Here is an 18,704-nt window from a genome sequence, read left to right on the forward strand (position 1 = left end):
GGCAAGGATTGAGCCCTGCATTCCCTTTTGTTCCACTACCTTAGCAACACCTCGGTGAGGACACAGCCAGATCCCACCGAGTGCCACGGAGCCACATCCTGCTGTGCCAGGGGAAATCTCCCCCTTTGCCATCCAGACCCGTGTTATGAATTAAACATTCCTCCGACCAAACACGAGTGAGTCAACCCTGTCCCCAGCAGTTACACAACGATGATTCACGGACTACTCGTGCCATTTCAGGAGCAGACTTGGAAGGAGCTGAAACGCGTGGTGGCGCACGTTCTGAGTCACGGACACTCAGGTGAGGGAGGAATCGAGAACTCTGAGGAAACGGACACTAAAGACAATGCAGACTGGCCAGCAAGAGGTGTTTATGAGTTATCTACGCACCAAGCAACCTCGGCTATCGGGTAAATGGTTTCAGCCTTGACTTTTTGCCTTTACACTTGACATAAATATCCCCCCCCTTCAAAGCGATGTGGAACATGCTTGCTTAAAGAGTATTAATCTTTGGGACACAAGGAGGGAAGCGATGTGTGCAGTGGCAAGCAACAGCTGGGAGCAAAAGCAAGAAGGGACATCCATCCCACCTCACCATGTACCCAACACTTCCCTCATTACTTCTCAGTCGCCTGGCACTTCATAGAATCATAGAATCGCTAGGTTGGAAAAGACCCATCAGATCATCAAGTCCAACCATTCCTATCAAACACTAACCCATGTCCCTCAGCATCTCGTCCACCCATCCCTTAAACCCCTCCAGGGAAGGGGACTCAACCCCCTCCCTGGGCAGCCTCTGCCAGGGACCAATCACCCTTTCTGTGAAAAATTTATTCCTAATGTCCAGCCTAAATCTCCCCTGGTGGAGCTTGAGGCCATTCCCTCTCGTCCTGTCCCCTGTCCCTTGGGAGAAGAGCCCAGCTCCCTCCTCTCCACAACCTCCTCTCAGGGAGTTGGAGAGAGCAATGAGGTCTCCCCTCAGCCTCCTCTTCTCCAGGCTAAACACCCCCAGCTCTCTCAGCCGTTCCTCATAAGGCCTGTTCTCCAGCCCCCTCACCAGCTTCGTTGCTCTTCTCTGGACTCGCTCCAGAGCCTCAACATCCTTCTTGTGGTGAGGGGCCCACAACTGAACAGAGGATTCGAGGAGCGGTCTCACCGCATCCCACCCCAAAGGCAGGTGAGCTAGGCACAGCCCGAGGATGCAACAGCACACAGGATCAGCCACTTGGACCAGTGCAAAGACTTCCTGGGTGGACTTCAGACACCCAGCAGGCAAGGGATCTGCCTTCTGGAGAACAAGAGCAAAGCACACGAAGCTTGAGGCAACCTTAGAATCATAGAATCACCAGGTTGGAAAAGACCCACCGGATCGAGTCCAACCATTCCTATCAAATACTAAGCCTTGCTCAGTTACTATGCACCATCCCATTCCCTGCTTTAAATAACTCTGTTATTACAGGCTGCAAGAAGACTCAACAACCTGCTCAACTAATATTTACAGTTTCACAACCCTCCAAGCTGTCAATCTCTACAAAATGCAGCTGAACAAGCTAACTGCTTTCCATACACACCTTTGCTTAATGCCAACTGCTCCCAAAGCACAGGTTTAATTTGCAAACCAAACACTTTGAGACTCCTGGCTATTGCGCTGAGATCACTGCCTGTCACAAGGATCCACGCTGTCTCATTAGGCTGTCACGCAATCCCCATGCTGTCTTATTCCTAGAAACCGTGAGCTCCCTCGAGCAGGATCTATTTGATCTGCATGAGTGAAAGCAGTTGGAACAATCTGTGCCTCCTCAATGAAAATAAAGGTAACAAATTACTTGTAATAAATTCATTTTATATATTGGTTTACAGAGCTAAATTGAACATGTAATAAACAGCACCAAGCCAGAGAAACTTATTCTACAAAAACAAGTTTAATACAAAAAAAAGAACTGTAATGCAACTCTTCACTCCTGGATTTGGATGGTTGAAAAAAAAAACCCCAAACCCCACAAATATTTTAAAAAGGCTTAAGAACGAAGGCACCAGTGTTTGCAAAAATTGCTATGGCAGCAGCGAAGATCTTGTTACAACATTTCAGAAGAATCAAGGCTGCCTTCAGTCTATTTTATTAACAGTGGAAGAAGCTGGTCAGTGTCTTGAAGACAGCTTTGAGTCTCCTCTTCTGTTCAACCACCCTCCCTTTGCAACCAAAAAGAAAATACAGGCTAAAAGCTAACTCCACGCAGGATATTTCCCATTTAATGGTGTAAAGACTGAGTCCTTTACTTATATTTTTTGTGTCTTAAACATTGACTGAGTGCAGGGCAGCGGCTGCCACAAAGGAGGGGAGAGAGGTGCAGCAGCAGGCCGTGTCCTCCCCACCTGACTGTGCACGTGAACTCAAAGGGTTCACACATCCCCAACTCCAGAACCTTCCCAAAGGAGCTTCTGCGCGGAGAATTTTCACAGCAAGACACCCCATCACCCGCTAATGGGGCACGGACTTGCCCTATAACTCGAGCCTGCCAAGAAGGCACAGTGTGCACCCGCCACCCCACGGAACCAGTTTGAAGTGCTGCTGAGGAACCACCGGACTGCATTTTCCTGAAGAACTGCTACCAGACAGACCACGTTTTCCAGAGGAATTGCTGTGCCCCACGGGAGTGGTGACTATTTTTTCTTTTCACAGAATCATAGAATGGTTTGGGTTGGAAGCGACCTTAAAGCCCATTCAGTTCCATCCCCGCTGCCCTGGGTAGGGACACCTCCCACTGGATCAGGTTGCTCAAGGCATCACTATTTTTCTTTTCCTCTCTCTTTCTTACTTATTTTATCGTTCCTTCTTTTTTCCTGGCAGTATCGGATCAAATCCGAGCTGTGTTGCAGTTTGTTTAGCAACCTTGGCTAGGTTCACGGTATCACAGATTGTGACCGGACCAGACTGTGATCTGGTTTTCTAACTTTGGGAAGTTGCGACTCAGAGCAGACACACAAGTATCTGGTTTGTTATTCTGGCTGCATCCAAAATAAATCCTGCATTTGAATTTACCCTGGGAGATCTGTTGGTCTCCAGTTTGCCACATAGATACCAAAAGACCCTCCTTCTTTGACACTGCATGTCAGGGGGGGAGAAGAACAGTGCTGGTGTCAGGAGTGGGCACTGACAAAAGGGAAAGACTTTCCTATGTTTTGATCCTGGAGAATTCTGCTCTCTCCACTCATCGCTGACCACCAGTGGAAGGTACGCAAGGAGCCTCTGCAGTCTTTCTGTGTGGGTGGAAAGCCCCACTGAAGCCAGCAGTGGGGTAGAGAAGTGCAGGGTTAATACTGGGAAGTGAGCATTTGTGGTGATGCCATGAAGATAAGAACAACATCTCCAGGTTACACAGACTCAAATCAACGCTACCTTCTTTCTGCAGGTTTTTATGCTAGAAATGAATCTGATCTCTGCTGTCCCGGTGGCGAGCTGGACGGCTGTCTGACAATACTGGGAAGAGCAGATTAGCAGCCTAGCCTGAACTGCCACACACTGGTGCTGTTTTCTTTGTAACAAACACTCCTTTGCTGGACATTAAAAGAAACTTGAGTAACCAAATGTTTATAGATAGCAAAACACAATGAACAACATGAATATTAATCTTCTTTAAACACATTCCCTGATGGACGTTGCCACCAGTTGGCCTTTGCAGAACTGAGGTCAAATTTTAAACACCTAAGCTTTGTCAGAGAGATCCCAAGTCCCTCAATATTAGGTACGCATTTTACTTCTTAAAAAGCCGCTTTAAGTTTACCGGCCTGCGGAAGCCAGATACCTGCTGGAAGGCTACCTTTGGTGCAATTCTAGCTTCCCACCAGCTCATCTTCTTTCCAAGCCAACATTATTGCCTTGAATTTTTGTGTGTGAAGGTTTTCAGAAAGAAGAGCAAACAGATACGTGCACTCCCCAGCCCCAGAGATCAGGACCGTGCCCTGCTCTTTCCCACCACCAGAGAAGGGACTCTCCCCACACAGAGGACCATATCAACACTTGCTCAAATTCTGCTCCTCTTCAGTGCTCTGAATCCGAGACGTAAGAAGGCTGAGTCCATCTCCACACTAGCATATCTTCTCCTGCTATTCTGTGCGACTCTGTTTGAATCCGTGACTCATTTGAAGCCAGAAAGTCCACAGCTCTCTCCCACACCCGCTTCATTTTTTTCCTGCGAGAAACAGCAAGAAAAAGAAAATAAATCAGAATCATATCCTCATTGTGCTTTCCTGCTTACAGCAATTGTGGCTGCTGATCAAGCTATCGCTAGCTGCCTCCTGTTCCCTGTGCAACAGTAAAGGAGATTAAACCAGAATTCTGGTTTAGAGGCAATTTCAGGCCAGGACATGAAATCACAGGTCCTGCCTGGGGGAGAAGAGGAGACCCTCTGTCAGCACCAGTAATTGATGGCTGCCCCGAGTTTCAAGCTCAATTTGTACTGCGAAGAGACTCAATTAGCAAACTGCCCTCAGTCTTCCTGCACACAGATCCCTCAGTCCAGGGAGGACAAACTGAACGGTGTCTGGTAATTCTGGGCACAACTCACACACAGATAGGTTCAAAACAGCTGAAATTACCACAAGTAGGAAAAGGAGTTTTGTGGCTGATAAAGAGTGAGGATGTTTAAGACTTGGCAGCGCACGTAGCATTCTGTGCCATCAGGAAAATAAAGTAGCTCCATTTAACCAAAACATAAGGAACAGTCTTGCAGAGACAGAGCAAGCGGCACATAAGCCTAGGACAACCAAGTCCCCCTGGCGCCACCACGGATGGAGCAATCATCTCGATCACAATTCCTTTTCTAAAAAGCACCGGAACCAGCCATCTCGTCGTATCTCCCTTCCAAAGCTGCCCAACTCCAACTGGTAACTTTCCAGGCAGCAATAAGCACAACCACTTCAGAAGAGCCTCCCAACAGCCCGTTTGACTCATGGGAAGGCTTGCTCTGAAAAGCACTGCACCTGCCTGGAGAATAAGGTACGATGGCTGAGAAAGAGGACAGCATCCTACACGTTAGATGAAGGAGAGAAAATCAGATGTTCCACGCCCCAGCAAAACAAAATCCAATTATTGTTTGATAGAACAATGACAACACACCTCTGTGACTGCACAAAACACCAGCTCTGCAACTGTCACATTAATCTGCAGCAGGTTAAGGCCTGAGTTTTGTCAAAACCCTTTACAAACTGAAAAGTCAGATTCTTCTCGTAGCCCAGCTTCCCATCAATTGTCTACTCATGGGCCATTGCCCCGTAACTGGATTTTTGAGCTGTGCTCAATAACATCATGCTGAATACATTAATGAATACAATTCAGCTCACCTGCTCTGCGGAGGGATGAGGCTGTCCCGAACGTGGACAATGCCGACGTAGGGGTAACGCTCCAAATTCCGTTCCCATTCCTTGTAGTGGTCCTGGACAACAGCTGGAGGGCAGGAGGAGAAAACAGTGAGACTTCAACATTGCAGAGAGGAAAACAGGGCTACTTGCATTTACAGAGCTACTGGATTCTACCTATGATCTTCTTCACCATTTCATACATGGCTTGTTCCTCTTCCTCCATCTTCCGCCAGCGATACCTAAGGAAGATCAGGATCCCCCAAAGAGTTATCAGACCTAGAATAGAAAGAAACGGAATTCAGTAACTGACAGATGTGTACTTGCTGGATGCCAGCAGTTTTATTTTCAACATTGCCTCTCCCCAGAGGCAGCTTTCACTCCCTGCTACCCAGGCTTGCTTGGAACTGAATCCAAGCAATTCATTTTGTTCACTGGTGCAGCTGCGCCCCGCAAAAAACCTTGGTGCTGACAACACCTGCAGCAGAACCGCACATGTGGATGTGTGAAGAGGTGGTCAGAAGGCCTCATTACAGAGGCTTTTTCACCCACCAGAAACCTAGGCACAACCACAGGGCTTCAATTCTCTAAGTCCCAGAGCTCTTTCTTCGCTAGAGGCCTCCCCCACAATAATCACTTAGGAAGTCTGTCAGGCTTCGCTGCTCCGAAGATAGCTGCTTGATAAGGAAATAAAGCCCGGGGCTCCAGCGCCAGCCTGAAATTCAGGAGATCTATATTGAAGGTTTAGCATTGACAAATGCCCCTGTTACTACGTGAGCTAACTTTAGTATCTGAGTCTCTACAATAAACATTACTTTCCCCTTTCACCCCTACCTTGTCTGGCTGGAACTCTTCTAGTCAACACTCGTCTCTCATTATCACCTCACTCAGGAAGACCTCTGTCTCAAATGGGGCATGACAGACTATTCCAATAAAACCTCTAACACTGAAATGCTACAAGTCATTATTAAAGAGTCCAGAAGACGTTTCAGCTTAGTGCCAGAAAAGGAAGAAAACCCAAATCTTTTAGGTAGGTTAACATACTTATTTTGCGGACCATAGTAATGGGTACTCTGGAATACCCAGCAAGCCAATCAGCAGGCTGATTTAAAGCAAACGTTAAGCACTCACAGCACAAGAGCAGGTCTACAGGTCTCCCTCTGCTGCCAGAACAAAGGTTAAATAGAAATTAGCTCATCAGCAGATTTATTTCAGCTGTTAGTAACTTCATACAGCTGGGAGAACGCGTGTGTGCACACAAGTTCAAGTCTACAGGTAGTGAGGGGAGAAGCCAATTACTGACAGCAATGACTTACTCCAGAAAAAGAGGAAAACGTTCATAATGGCCGTGATCACTGCCCGACGGAAACGGCAGCCGAGCCCCATCTGAGGATGGGCTGATTCAAGACAGAACACTTCCTCCACGCTGGTAACTGGTTTCGAAAGGTCTCTGCTTTTCAACCTGATGGGAAGAGGCAGAAAATCTTCACTGAAGAGAGCAGACACTCCAACTGCAGTCTTTAATCAAGACAGAGAGAACAAACAGACTGCAGATGCAGTAACTCGTTCTGTACAGAACACAGAAAATAAACCAACATCCTTGGAGCTCCTCTTTCCAGAACATTTTGGGACTGGCTGCTTAGCAAGGAATGGATATGGCTTTAGAAAAGGCAGCAGGGCTGGAACTCCCACTGGTAAACTGAAGTCTCCCTCTGCAGACTCTTTGACAGCACCTCTCAGCGTGCAGAAGATTAAACTTTAAATTGGATTCCCACCTCCCAGCACAGAGAAATGGAAATGTTTACTGAGTCACTCATCAGCAATTGCAGAGAGAGCAGTTGAGGGAGACTGCGAATGTCCACAGAGGTTGCGCTGTTTTCCTCGGTACAGATGAGCATAAATAGTTTAGCTAGAGAAGTGACAACACATCAACTGTATCTGCAGTGAGACCAGACGCACCCTCGGAAAGCATTCCTGGCGAAGTCAGGAACACATCCTCCTGCAGCATCACTTCTACACACCCACTGTGCATTCCAATTCACTGTGAACTCACTGCTTCATACACAGATCTACACTGATGCACTTTCCTTATTACTCTAAGCCAACAGGCACCATGTAATCCAAGTGAGAGCCATCAGGAATTGGACTAATGGGGATTTTATCTTTTTAAGCTACTAATTCATTCTAGGTTTGCAATGAATAACCTATTAGACAAAGATACTTCCTCAATTTCCTAGTGCACAGCTCACGAACTGCTGACAGCTTGCATTTGGTTACTGGATTCTACAGTAGCTGGAGACACACAGTTGTTTTCCACCCCCTTGTCTTATTTACAACCCAAACTCCATGAAAATATTTAAAACAGGCAGCAGAATCACCCAGTGCAGAGCTCATTTTCAGTTCTGCCTCTCAGACTAGCACCTAGAAAAATAATCTCACGTAGTGCTTGCTAAAAATGCCACCCGCAGGTTTTTAAGCGTGCAGAACATTCATCCTGCACGCTGTGCAGGCTTAGTGAAAGCGGATCCACTTAGCAGAGACACTAATTATGAAAACAAAAAAATGGGAGTATATTGTACCACACGGCTCCTGACATGAGCAGTGCTCCGGTTTAAAACTATGAATTTAAACATTCTGGATCTCAGCCCACCTACAAATCCAACCCCACTGCTAAGAAAATTCTGTCCTGTCCTGGGAATCTGCTGCACAGCAATAATCAAAGCAGTAGACGCTGTCTGATCCTTAGATCACAGCAGCAGCTGCAGAGATATTGCAGAGAAAAATCGAGCGATGGGAATTCATACCAGCTATGCCCACCAACTCCAGTGTTACTACTGCTACAACTCATTTAATCAGAGATACATTTAGAATGTTAAAATGCAAACAAATGTAAGGCTTCAGAGCTAACACAGACTGAAGGCAGCCCACACTTCCCAGAGGAAGATAACGATGTCTACGGATAACAGTCTTGCATTAGGTTATGGGCTGAATTATGTATTTTTTATGGGAAAACCTAATATTTCTGCTATTTCTCATGTACTGAAGGGACCGCTGGCTGAGAAACCCAGGAGAAAAAAGCCCTAGCGATGACTGACCAACATCTTACAGAGGCAGTCAGACAATTCATTCGTTTTAACATGTACGGTGTGTTCTGCCAGACAGAAAACTGACACTGAGGCAAAGATACCATGCAAGAACGCATCTTCCTCTCCTCCTCATCGGGACTGGCTCCAAAGTATCCCAAGGGATGGCTGATGTTACCTACTGCAGAGAATGCCCTGCTGTCCAACAGACCTTTTGGTCAAAGGATGCAGCTTCACAAAATACTGAAGCTCCATCTACAGTAACTGTGCTGAAGAGAAGTTATCTTAGGAGAGGTGATTATAGACACGTTTAACGAGTGTGCCAGTCACAGGACCATGGCAGGACACCACGACCACCTCTGCCAAGCCCTTCAGGACGCCCAACGTAACCGTTCACAACCACAAGCAGCCCTGACCCAGATTTATGCCTCATCTGCAAGACAGCGTGTTCGTGAACGCAATGTCCCCCAGTGCAAAGGCTGGGAAACAGCCTCCCAAGGAATGAGCTCAGCTGCCAGTTCTTGCTGTGGGGCTGTACTTATCCTTGGGAAGTTTGCCCAGCAAGCACCAACAAAGCCAATTCCATATTATTTCCTGAAATCTGTCGAGGTGCAGGAGCTTTTAGGGCACTTCACAGACGCTGTCAAATTACAGATCAGCCAACACCAAGAAACATGACTTGGTGGGCTTCCACTTACCATATTCCTAAATCCTTGTTACTGTTCAGTATCCAGTGCAGGGCAGCTTCAAACTTCTGTGCGGAACTGCCAGTTATATTCTGTTCAGAAAAACCCATAAGAAGATTACTTCTCCATTCGTTTAAAATACCAAACAACGTTATTTCGTTACAGCAGTGAGGGAATTCATTCTATACAGTCTGTCCCTAGGTTAATCCTAATCATAATTCTGCAAACCAGAGGAAGGAAAACGAAATCTGAAGGTCTGTCTGAACTAAAGTCTTCTGACTGTGGGAGATGATGCATGAAGCACTCTGTAAAATAACACTATTCCAGACTGTTAAGGCTAACCACTAACTACAACATAATCTTGCTGACAGTTTACCATGAAAGAAATGGAATTCTAGATCCAAGTAGTCTGTCTTCTGACACTTTAAGGTATAGAAAAATCCTTCTTCTGCCCAGCCTTCAATCCAGGGAAATTTCTGGTTTCAGAAGACTGATGACTACGGTGAACCAACAAACCATTACGTTAGATTTACAGGGGCTGAATCAGAGATGTAGGAGAAGATTATTTCCAAAAGAACTGCTGAGAACAGGGCTGGCCAAAGGGGAAGCCAGAGATATGGGAAAGAATCAAAACAGGATGAGGAAGTAAAACAGATGGTGAATCGCTTCAGTATCTATTATTTATTACCTGGTAAGAGACTAAGCACTACATTACAACAATAGCTGTTCACAGCCTACTCACCACCACATGATCCTTTGCTTCAGTAACCCAAATGCATTTGCTTTTTAGATTCTCAGGGTTTCCACATTCAAAATTACCTGGTTAAAAAAAAAAAAAAGTCAAATAGAAATGTTTTGGCAGGGAAAAAAAAAAAGCCCTTGAACAGTTCAGAAATACACCGAACTGTCTGGAAATGCTCTCCTTTAAAATTGGCTCTAGCTCTGGGCAAAATGCTTATAAGGTAAGATTTATACTGTAGGCAGGTAAGATTATGACTATTAATAAAACGCTCAGCCGCTGCACACAGGTTGGATAAGGGCAATCAAACCTCATACTTCAGTATGTGAGCAACTCAAGAAAGAATGAGTGGAAAAAATGCTGTTTCTCCTCCTTGCAGAGTACTTAACCACCTCTCTGACCTAATGCCCTGCAGAGGGGCTCCTTCCATCAGGTATCAAAGACTGCGGTGTTCAAGTTAATGATCCGCACTGAAAATGCTTCTAAGGAGCCTAAATCACAGCTCTAGCTGCTAGCCAGGCAGAGAAATGCTGGTGAGGAACTAAATCTTCTAAATCTAGCTTTACAAAGCTGACTAAACAAATATTCTAAGAGACTCTGTAAAACTGGTGGGAATTTCACAGGTGCCGAAGTTGGATTTGAAAAGATTTACAAGTTCCATGAAGCTTAAGTATCTAAGGATTTAGCCTTACTGAGGTCCAAAATCTAGAAAATGGAATTTAAGTGTTTTTATTGATTATTATACATCTTGCTGAACAAGTTTTCACTCGTCCACTGAATTTCTAGCAGCCTCCTCCAACACAAAATACCAGTTATGGACTGGATTTGCACATACACAGTAGAGATTGGTTAAACGACTGGTTGGCTCCTCAGCTAAGAGAGCCTGCTTCTCTGCACTGAGGAAAGAAAGAGAGGCGCTCACATCATCAGCTGCCACATTTCAGCAGAGAGCTGGCAATTTCTCAAGTCGCCTTAACTTTATTTGTAAGAGCATATCAGCTTACACTTACTGGCTCCAAGTGTCTTGAAGACAATTTCAAGACTCTGGTAGGAAAGAACCAGAAAGCTGAATATTTCTACCTCAAATTCCCACTGTATCAAGTGCAAATAAGGACCACTCTACAAGAGCACAGTGATGTGTTGCATTAGCTAAGCACTATTCAGAATGAAAATAAACACATCTTTTGCTATTTTTCTATTATCTGACTTTCTCAGAGGTCTTCAGGTGGAACTGACTGTTCCATAAACTCTTCTCTTTAAACAGAGGTTAAAAATGTCCAGACAGCTGGCAGAGGCAGTTTGCTGCGTGCTCCCAAATGCTTTATAATGACAATTGGAACTTACCAGCTTGTACAGACAAGTAGTTATAGAGCTCGTGCAGCACATTCATTATTACGTCCTTCTGTTTAGCTTGACAGAACTGAAAGACAGAAACAGGTAACAAACATGAATAGACCAGCAGCAACCAGACAGTCGTTACAGTAGCTACAAACACCAAATCAAAACACCAGCAATGGGGTTTGTGTCCCTGAGTTGTGTCCTGCTAGTTTGAATTAAACACTCCTGCAGCAAAGATCTATAGTTTCGGAGTCAAAAATAAGCTAGTGCATCTTCCAAAAGAGCCACCGACTACCCTAGTCCAGACCACACCACTGCACACCCCCTCTGACCGACCACAGATGGATTCTTGGCCTCCAGAACATCACAGGAGAGCAACCGTAATGGTGAAACTGATAGCAAAATTTTTCTCTCCTGATAATACATCATGATAAAGGCAATAGGGCTGTACAAACACTTCATGATGGAGTCCAGGGAATCAGCTGGATTAAATCTTGCATTGTTAAAGCTGAACACAGCTTTATTGCACGCCAATATCACTGCTGTTACAACTACTAAAGAAATTGATTCCTACGATTGGGAATTTAAATTTTTATCTTTCAGAGACTCATACACAGTCCTAATTTAATCTGGCCCATTAATTCCAACTCATCGAGTCATCGTTTGTCTGTAAAATGACAGAACTAATGATTTTACAGTGAAACTGATATTTGCGGGAGCTACCTAGAATAATTACTCTTCTGTGAGAATCTCCTTCCCGCAATACTTGAAGATAAATAAATATAAGCTTACATCATCCGTTCTTCTGTCACAATCCACAGGCAAGAGATTAACTGTGAGAGAGAAGGGGAGGGTGAGTTAGCTGGCTGCGAAACAAGAGCTTCGATCAAGAAAGTAATTATCTTTTTAAAAGAAGGCTCTGCTTTAAAGCCTGATTCTGCTGTTGTTAATCTCACTCCACATGGCACCTTGCTATGCAGAGAGCACATTCAAAGCCCTGCTTTGGTAGGCAGCACTGAAAGGAAAACAAATAAAATGAGTGCAAATGATAAACCCTGGAAAATAAAAACTGGGGTCTGAGTGTTTTAACAGCTCCCGTTTAAGTAGCTGTTTTGTGCTCATCTACCACCCACTGCTTTGCACTGATCTTTTACAATCTCGCAACGCCATTCGCTGCACACCATGGTCACCTGAAATATCACGGTGATAACAGGGGTTTCAATCAAGCCTCCTCAAGGCAAAAGCAGAGGATTTATTTTAGTGGGAGCTGTTAGCTCTGCAGATTATGGCCTCTGCTTTAACAGCTCCCTTCCTCCCGACAATTGCATATACACCGGCGACCTGTCCACACTGCAGTACTTCCTAGCAATCTTAACTACCCAAGGATTTAAAGTACTTCCAGCTGTGCTGCAAGGTTGTTTGCTCCAAAATTCCACTGGTTTTGAAACATCGAACAGGGCTGTAAAGGGCGCATCAGAAATTCACTGACATTGGACAGTTGTATTCTGACTTTGAGAAAGCCGGGAGCAGCTTTCCCAGCCCACGTAAAGTGCACAAGCACCTACAGGCACAGGGTGCTGAGTTTTGGGGCTCGTGCCTTCCCAATCACACTCTAAACCTCTCCTTTCAGTTCCAAGCCATGAAGTGAAAGCAATTCTATCTGCTGGGGAGCTCTGCTTTAAAAACTGGGTGAAGGGGAAGGCGCTTTTCCTTTCTCAGCAAAGCTCTGCCCCATTCAAAGTGCCAAAGCACAAATCCAACTGCTACACTCCCAGGTAACCAGGATAAAGGCTAGGAAGGGCTGAGCTTTGCAAAGGCCAACACTAAAAACAGCGTGCAATCACAGTAATATTATGGTACGCAACAGACAAGTATAAAATACATCCTTGCCCTAGCAGGAATGTCACTCTCCATAAAACCTGTGGCTTTGGAGAACCGAAGGCCAAACTCATTTGAAATAAAGCACCCACTTGACTTACTTTCCATGACTAACAAGGTTTCCCACGAGCAAGGGGAGATGGAAATGAGGAGGAAATAGTAACAAGGAGAAGCAGCGATGCGCCAGGTTACAGCAATGAGAATGATAAATGTGATGGCGATGGAAGTAATAAAGGGAAAGCAGAAAAGAAAGGCAAACAATAAAGTTTAAAAGACAGGATCAAACCAGTGCACGTACAGTTCTCCTCTGTGCTGTCAAGCCAGCCTGACCCAATCATCTTCACCATGAGGATGCCAAGAAAAACTATCAGCAGCACAAAGCTGGCGAGGCAAAGGAACTGGGAGAGGTAGTATTCGAGGCCTTTGCTCTTTCTTTCCATCGGCTGCTTTGGGGCTGACCGCAACAAGTGAGTGCGGGGGGTTACCCCCTGTCCTGCTCCTGACGTTTCCCATCGTCTCCCCGAGGGCGGCCCTGCATTGCTTGGAGTCCTCCACGGAAACCGCCGGATCAAACCCCCTCCCCAGCTGCTGGGGTTCTGCTCCCTGTCTGCCTCATTCCGAACACTGGAAGCCAAGTCTTCTTTCCCTCTCCCAAACTGGTGACTCAACCCCCCCAGTCCTGCTGAGGTGCCCCAGTGTGTGCTGGGTCTCACCTCACTTTCCTGACTCCACAAGCTGTTGGAGAACCCTTTCCTTTCCCCAGCAGTATCCCAGTGAGCTCGGGAGCTCTGTCCCCGAATCCCTCCTCCTGACATACCCCAGTGGCTCCTGGACTTCAGACCCCCACTGTCATCGCTGGAAAGGGGTTGGGAGCTGAGCCCCCCACTCCTGCCCCAAGAGGATGCGGAGCTCAGTCCCCCAGCCCCATCCAGGGATGTCCCCAACCCAGCCCTAATGCCCATCTCCCCACTCCTCTCTGCACTCCACTGGGACTCTGACCCCCACAACCTGTCCGCAGACGGCTTCAACCCAGTGCTGAGCCCCCCACTTCTCTCCATCGATGCACCCCACTGCAATGAGGACCCCGAGCCCCGAAACCCATCTAGGGCTGGCTCTGATCCAGCACTGAGCTCCTCCCTTCTCTCTGTAAACGTGCTCCACTGGGACGGGGCGCTCAGCCCCGCAGATCTACCCAGGGACACCCCCAGCCCACCTGCATCCCCCTGACCCCTTGACGCGTCCCACTGGGACGGGCTGCTCAGCCCCCCAAGCCCACCCACGGCCCTGAGCCCCCCACCCCTCTCCACAGACGTGTCCCAGTGCGCTGTGGGGCTCTGCCCACTCAGGGGCGCCCCTAACCCGGCCTTAAGCCCCCCACCCCTCTCCACAGACGTGTCCCACTGCACTGTGGGGCTCTGCCCCCCCACGGGCACCCCCAGGCCCCCACCCCTCTGTATCGAGGTGTCCCACTGGGGAGGGGAGCTCAGCCTCCCCTCAGCCCTGGCGCCCAGCCCTGCCCCTCGGGACCCGCGCGATAGCCCAGACGTCCCCCAGTGGGCTCTGCCCTCTTCTTCCTCCTCCTCCTCCTCCTCGTCTTCGCTGTCGGGGCTGGGCTGGAGCCCGGGGCGCTGCCGCGAGGGCGAGGCCTGCTGCGGCCTGGCCGGGGCGCGGGCCGGGCTGGGCTGGGAGGCGCGGCCGCTGCGTTTGGCCGCCGCCGCCTCGGCCCTCAGGGTGTCCAGCTTCTTCGTGTAGACCTTGCGGGTGGTGGCGGTGATGGGACCCGGGCGGAAACCGAGCGCGATCAGCTCCTTCCGTAGCTCGGCGTCTGTCAGCTCCGCCATGGCGGCACCGCCGACACCAGGCCGCACCGGAAGTGGCGCCGCCATCTCGGGAGGGAGCAGCGGCACATCCGCTCCGTCGGCCATCTTGGGAAGGGCAAACGGGCTGTTTAAGAGGCCTCTTCGGCTCGCAGGGTGGGCGCCATATTGAGGGGGTCGCGGGAAAGCGCGGCTTCGCTCCCGCCATCTCGTGAAGGCGGTGCCGCTGGTTCCGCCATGTTGGGGAGGTCAGGGCGAGACCTGGTGTGAGAGCGAAAATGCCTGCGAACAAACCCTCTACGGCTCGTTTTGGAGTTTTAGAAAGCAAACACCGTTTAACCAGGCCTGGGCAATACGAGGGAGTGATCTCCATCAGCCGTGTGCAGCGAGACCAGAGCTGGGACAGAAGAGATTTCCCACTTATATGCACATGGATACATTTTCCCAGAAATCTTAATGCATATTCAATTCCTTCCCAAAGCAGCGTGGACAGCAGGGTGAGGGAGGGTTTCTGCCCCTCTATTCCTCTCCTTTGAGACTTCATCTAGAGTATCGTGTCTAGTTCGGGAATTCTCAACATACGAAGGAGACGGAGCTGTTGGATCAGTTCAGAGGAGGCTACAAGGATGATCTTGGGGCTGGAGCATCTCCCACACGAGGACAGGCTGAGGTTTGTTCAGCCTGGAGAAGAGAAGGCTCCGAGGAGACCTTAGAGTGACCTTCCAGTACCTCAAGGGGCTACAAGAAAGCTGGGGAGGGACTGTTCATAAAGACATGGAGTGACAAGCCTAGGGGCCAGCGTCACCTCCCCATCGCTCTGTGGGACCCTGCTCAGGAGCAAACAGGGTTGAGCATCTCTCACTTCACTCCCACCAAGCCATGCTGGCATTTTGACACTTCTAATGTTCATTTCTGAGGAGAAAGAAGTGTCTTTCCCAGCCACCTGCTGACCACCACATACATTTTTCCTCATCCCTCTCATCAGCGCCAAGTTACAGGCATTTAACCAGCACCCGTCGAGCGGGCTGGAGCTTCACCACCACATTCAGTGGGATCAGGATCAGGGTCCTCGGGATATTTGCCAGGAAAGGAGGTTACTTGCATACTTTGCAGCCTAAAAAGGCAAAACCAAGCATCGACTTGAAAATTTATTTTGGCAAGGCAGCGATGTACAGTAATTGCTTTTTCCTGCTGCTGCCTATAAAGAAAGTAATGAAAGTGGCTGAAATACTGTGGTGTAAGGTCAGAATTTAATTAAAGATAATGAAAAAGTAGTGATGAATGCATGCAGACTGTCTGTGCATCACGGTTTTTATGATCAACGCGTGATATCAGGGTGGTGGGAACTTGGCGGTTCCACGAGTGGGACCTGCAGCAAGTGGGAGTTGCTGGGGACTCTAGGAGAGCTCAGTGTGACTCCCACTGCTGGCTACTGCGAGGCTGGAGATGCTAAACTGTGCCTTCATGGCACAAAGACTTCATAGAGTCATAGAATCATAGAATGTCCTGAGCTGGAAGGGTCCCATAAGGATCATTGAGTCCAACTCCTGTCCCTGCACAGAACAAGCTCAACATTCACACCATGTGTCTGAAGGCGTTGGCTCAATGCTTCTGGAATATTGTCAGGCTTGGTGCTCTGACTGATTCCCTGGGAGCTGTTCCAGTGCTCCACCACCCTCTGGGTGAAGAACATTTTCCAACCTAACCCTCCCCTGGCACATCTTCCTGCCATTCCCTCAGGTACTATCATTGGTCACCACAGAGAAGACATCAGCATCTGCTCCTCCTCCTCCCTTTGATAGGAATGGTTGGACTCAATGATCCGATGGGTCTTTTCCAACCTGGTGATTCTATGATTCTATGAAAATCTGGCACTTGCCCTTGTTAAACTTCATGTGGTTGGTGATCGCCCTGCTCTCCAGCCCACCCAGATCCCTCTGCAGGGTCTCTGCCCTCAGGAGTGTCAACAGCTCCCTGCAATTTCATCATCATCTGCAAGCTTACATATTAAACCTGCATTCAGGTCATTTATGAAGATGTTAAAGAGTATTGGCTCTGAGATGGATCCCTGCAGGACACCGTTAGTGACTGGTAGCCACCCCGATGTCACCCCATCTACTATAACCCTTTGAACCTGGTCCATCAGCAAACTGCCCACCAACAACTTCTTTAGGGTTACCCCTCCTTCCACTCTCTCTTTGCTGCCATGCCCTTCTTGTTTAGGGCACCAGACAAATCATAGAATCAGAATCATAGAATCATAGAATCATAGAATCATCAGGTTGAAAAAGACCCATCGGATCATCGAGTCCAACCATTCCTATCAAATACTAAACCAAATCTTGCCTGGCTCTTCTTAATTTAAATAAGAAACCAGCACCAAGGTGCTGAGGTTTGTTAATCTGGTTAGCAGCAACCAAGAAATGCTTCGTAGAGGCCAGGGAGCCCATTAGAAGAGCATACCGAGTTCCGATGGGAAGCATGAATATGCTAAGTGGAGCCTCCCCTGCTCACTAAGTGGAAAGCACGACTGACAGCTAATCATTTGGAGCAGTGTCTAATGTAAATACAGAATTAGAATCTGCTCTTAGTACCCAGTTTGTATAAGCTCACAGCTTTCAGTTTGAAGCAGCTCTGCCTAGGCATGCAGATGTTTGCTGGCATTTAAGCCTGAGCAGATAGAAACTCATGAATTGAGCAAACTCCTCTTTTTTTTTTTTTTTTTTTGGAGAAAAAGCACAACAGCAACAAAAACTCTCCCCATTTTTTTCAACTTCTTGTGTTTTAGGGACAGAGTTTGGCCCAGCAGCCTCATTTTGTGACCTTTAGAGTGGAGAACATGGGAGTGGCATTTGGGAACCAGAGGGCTGGGGAAAAGCTGTGATTCCTTTACAGAAGGGAGGTTGGCAGCGCTGATCCTCAGCAGGAACAGATGCTTCTTCTTGGTGCAGACAAATCCCCAACCCCTCTCCATTCCTCCTTGGGAAGGATTCCTGCTTTCCCTGGAAAGTACCTACACATCACGGAGAAGGCAGCAGAAGGCAGCCCTCTGTCTCTCAGACATACCAGAGCTCATATCCCTGTGAATGATCACCTCTTTGTTCCCATCACCCTGCCCACAACTCCGATGAGGAGGCTGATAGTGGATTTTCTGCTTTTTGCAGCCCCTTCATCGTCCTCGCGGCTCTGGGCAGCAGCAAAGGCTGCCAGGGCGAGCACAGACCTGCTGATGCTGCAGATGGGCTGCGATGTTCAGAGATGCTCAGCTGTGAAAAGCCAGTTTCCCAGCCCACGGTGCAGCTCTTGAATATCTTGGCTCTAAATATCTTGAGCAGGATGTGAGAAGATGGGACAGCAAGGAGGGGAGAGCCTGCAGCTTCCCTGCTAGCTCCAAACCTGCCTCAGACCCGCTGGCAGTGACTCAGATAGCAAATGGGAAGAGCAGGCGTGCCACGCCGTCTGCTTTTCCTCTTGAAGTATCGAGACAGGATTAGTGTAAGCAGAGGGGTAGAAATAGATCTGCTCCATCTTCACAAGGTGCCTGAAGAGGGGAGCGTGCTGCACCCCAAAAAGCATGAGCAGCAGACAAACCCTTCCACCCCTGACTGAGAGGCTGCTGAGAAGAACCCGCCAGCCCACCCCCTCTTGCTTATCCCCGTGGTATCTGGGTGACAGGGCTGCATATGTCACCAAGGGAAGTGTCAAACCTTCCTCGGGAGCCAACAGTGCCAATCTAACACCCTGTCACTCACAGCCACGGCACAGGTGTGACCCAAGAACACCGCTTCTCATCCTCCCGATCATATGT

At 48.0% G+C, this 18,704-nt stretch overlaps 1 protein-coding gene and 1 long non-coding RNA gene across 2 annotated transcripts in view; both read right to left on the reverse strand.

Annotated features, from left to right (window-relative positions):
- Nucleotides 1-1,903: 1,903 nt before the first annotated feature.
- On the reverse strand, nt 1,904-14,961 carry LEMD2 (LEM domain nuclear envelope protein 2). The gene is made up of 9 exons (XM_069875956.1): nt 13,378-14,961; nt 11,994-12,034; nt 11,208-11,283; nt 9,867-9,943; nt 9,137-9,216; nt 6,672-6,817; nt 5,533-5,634; nt 5,341-5,443; nt 1,904-4,190 (listed from the first exon to the last, which is right to left on the reverse strand). The coding sequence occupies exons 1-9, from the start codon at nt 14,918-14,920 to the stop codon at nt 4,040-4,042; spliced, it is 2,319 nt and encodes a 772-aa protein (XP_069732057.1). The 5' UTR covers nt 14,921-14,961; the 3' UTR covers nt 1,904-4,039.
- The window catches only part of LOC138730650 (uncharacterized), a 67,529-nt gene continuing 50,728 nt past the window's right edge, over nt 1,904-18,704 (reverse strand). The window contains exon 2 of the long non-coding RNA XR_011339061.1: nt 1,904-2,710. This is a non-coding gene — a long non-coding RNA (uncharacterized lncRNA). The remainder of the gene's footprint in view (nt 2,711-18,704) is intronic.

This window comes from Phaenicophaeus curvirostris, chromosome 24, assembly GCF_032191515.1.
Source record: "Phaenicophaeus curvirostris isolate KB17595 chromosome 24, BPBGC_Pcur_1.0, whole genome shotgun sequence".
In the NCBI taxonomy this organism is placed as follows: Eukaryota; Metazoa; Chordata; class Aves; order Cuculiformes; family Cuculidae; genus Phaenicophaeus; species Phaenicophaeus curvirostris.

Bases quoted from the DNA above. Each gene is read 5' to 3' on its own strand.
- LEMD2 (XM_069875956.1), bottom strand. From the start codon at position 14,920: ATGGCGGAGCTGACAGACGCCGAGCTACGGAAGGAGCTGATCGCGCTC. The intron at 12,035-13,377 runs GTACGTGCACTG...TCTCTCTCACAG, and splicing joins TGACAGCACAGAGGAGAACT to TTAATCTCTTGCCTGTGGAT. The intron at 9,217-9,866 runs GTGAGTAGGCTG...TTTTCTGAACAG, and splicing joins AAGCAAAGGATCATGTGGTG to AATATAACTGGCAGTTCCGC.